The 2,450-nt window shown below is 41.7% G+C and overlaps 1 protein-coding gene across 1 annotated transcript in view; it reads right to left on the reverse strand.

Annotated features, from left to right (window-relative positions):
• The window catches only part of snx13 (sorting nexin 13), a 17,214-nt gene that overhangs the window by 4,605 nt on the left and 10,159 nt on the right, over positions 1 to 2,450 (reverse strand). Inside the window, exons 9-15 of the mRNA XM_014026087.1 lie at positions 2,002 to 2,085; positions 1,783 to 1,921; positions 1,602 to 1,690; positions 1,392 to 1,491; positions 495 to 688; positions 318 to 422; positions 67 to 236 (exon numbers count right to left, since the gene is read on the reverse strand). Of these exons, the coding sequence (XP_013881541.1) occupies positions 67 to 236; positions 318 to 422; positions 495 to 688; positions 1,392 to 1,491; positions 1,602 to 1,690; positions 1,783 to 1,921; positions 2,002 to 2,085 (881 nt within the window). The remainder of the gene's footprint in view (positions 1 to 66; positions 237 to 317; positions 423 to 494; positions 689 to 1,391; positions 1,492 to 1,601; positions 1,691 to 1,782; positions 1,922 to 2,001; positions 2,086 to 2,450) is intronic.

A 2,450-nucleotide genomic window follows, 5' to 3' on the forward strand; every position in this document is an offset into this window, starting at 1 on the left:
AAATAAATATATAAAATGACAGCAGATATATAAGCCAAGAAAGAAGTCTGTTTATAATTTCCCACCAGGTTAAGGCTTCCTGTTGGAGAGCCGTTGAAGGATTCTCCATCCCCGTCGTCAGAGCCTCTGTAGCTCGGCTCTTTCAGCATGTCCAGCTCTGCCAGCATGCGGACGTAGAGAGGACTCTGCCTGAAGGAGGGGTAAAAGCGCTCGTCCCGCAGCATCATATCGTACACCTGTGGGATGATCCATATATTGTAACAAAAAACAGTTGAGAAAGTCTGCCAAAACAAAGCCATAATATTTTGTTTTTATACCTTTCTCTGGATCTCATCAAATATCTCAGGTGTGGGGTCRTCCTTCTGTAGCTTTTCTCCCAGCTTTGTTACCAACACCTTGTCCACCTGTACTCTGGGAGACGCCTGTTAGAGCGCAGAGGGGTCAGCAGGTGACGGAGCAAAGAAGCAAAGCAATGACTCGGACGTTCCTCCCACCTTGTCAGAAAGGTACTGTTCATAAACGCCCAAGGCGGCGGCCTTGAGGAGTCCCTTCGTCGTGCCAGGCTGCTGCTTCTCGTCCTTCTGCCAGCTCTCCATCACCATCAGCTGATGCTGCGCCGTCACTCTGTATCCTTCAACGGTGAGCCAAAAGAAGAGCTCCGCCTGAGCGCCAGCAGCCTGCATGAAGTCTGGATCGAGACGAACACGTGAGTCAAACAGTGAAACAAACATCCTGAAAAGTGAATGTGAGATTTTGGGCAAATWTATTGATCAACTAAAGCAAACGTTGCAGAATAAACATCAAGTTGTTTTTTGGTCGTTTTACTGAGGGATTACAATTTCTTACAGGTATTTGAACATTTACACAGAAGAGGATTAGGGTCTCAGAGCTATTTTATTTTCCACAATTCTGATTTTAATCTCAGAGCTCTGAGAAAAAAGTAAAAATTCTGAGCCAAAAATTAAGAAATCTGAGATTAAAGTTTGAATTCTGACTTTTTTCCTCAGAAATCTGAGATTAGTCAGAATTCTGTGAAAAAAAAAATCAGAACTTGGGAAAATGTATATATATATATTTTTTTCCTCTGAGGTCTTAATCCTCTTCTGTACAATTAAGAGTATAAAAGTTATCATAATAAATTTGGCTCAATTTTAAATTTGGGTTTGGTTTTTAAACAAGATCTGATACCACAATAACATAAAATCTTTATCTGATCTGTAAAGTAGAGGAAGTTTGGGATCTTTGGTGAGAACAAAAGAAACTGAAGGATGAAACCAGCTGCAGTTCTACTCAGAGATTAGATAAATTACAGATAACTCAAATGATTAACAGAGATGTTCTAGTTGAGGGCTGCTGATAGCTGATTTTTGGCATCTGTGTGACGTGTTTACCCATGAAGAACTGCAGAGCGATGTTGTGGACGAGGATATGATCCAGAGGGATAACACACAGCTTCCCAAAGTTGGCTGCCAGCTTCAACGTATCGACCTCCTACACCAGACAGAAACAAACAAAACTAACTGTATTCAAAAAGAACCAATCATAGAAGGTGCATACTGACAAAAAAATATTTAATTATCAATATAAACACTGTGTCCCACCTTTCCTGACTGCAGTCTCTGGATTCTGGTCTCACACACTTTCTTTACAAACATAAGACTGTTTATCTGGTTCTTGATCACATTGATGTCTAAAACAGGAACAGAAATTTTAATAAAAACAACCACACATTGACAAAGCTAGCTTTAGGTTTGGTATAGGCGTAAAGGAAAAACAACCCACCATCTCCAGCAGTGTCCAGGGAGCGGAGATACTGCAGCTCCTCCACCACCTTGTCTTTAACAGCCTCCAGCTCTGGAGGTTTGTCTGTTAACTTCAAGATGTTCATGAAAGCTTCATAGTTACAGCTGGAGTCTCTAATCTAGATGCAAAATACAATAAAAAGTATTTTATTTTTATTTATAAAGAAATGGGAGTTGGTGTTCAGTTTTGGATCCTCACCATCCAGATGACAAACTGGTTGATGTAATCTGGATCGCTCAGCTGGTTGATCAGGGGAAGGAGCACGCCGTATGCCAGCACCTCCTAAAATACATCAGTGTTTGCAGACTTGGTCAACAATTTACACTGCAAATGTGTCGGCACACAGTTAATACAGCAAGGCACTTAAAGACAGCTGAAATTGGTAAAAATATCTAAGTTCTGCGAGTAAAGGGCTCGACACACGGGCAGCGACAAACTACAGCGATGAACGGCTGTCATCGCAGCCAGGGTGAAACCCGACACACGGGACGCGATAGCGATCACAGCGTTGCGAATCGCGCTCTCAGATTGCTTGTCTTCACAAAATTTGATTGGTTCTTGACTCTGAAGGGGGTGTGCATTACGGACGTGTAAACTAAACAAATCTTGCGATGCTACTGATATTGAAAAACAAACACACTCAAGAT

Source organism: Austrofundulus limnaeus, unplaced genomic scaffold (assembly GCF_001266775.1).
Source record: "Austrofundulus limnaeus strain Quisiro unplaced genomic scaffold, Austrofundulus_limnaeus-1.0 Scaffold524, whole genome shotgun sequence".
In the NCBI taxonomy this organism is placed as follows: Eukaryota; Metazoa; Chordata; class Actinopteri; order Cyprinodontiformes; family Rivulidae; genus Austrofundulus; species Austrofundulus limnaeus.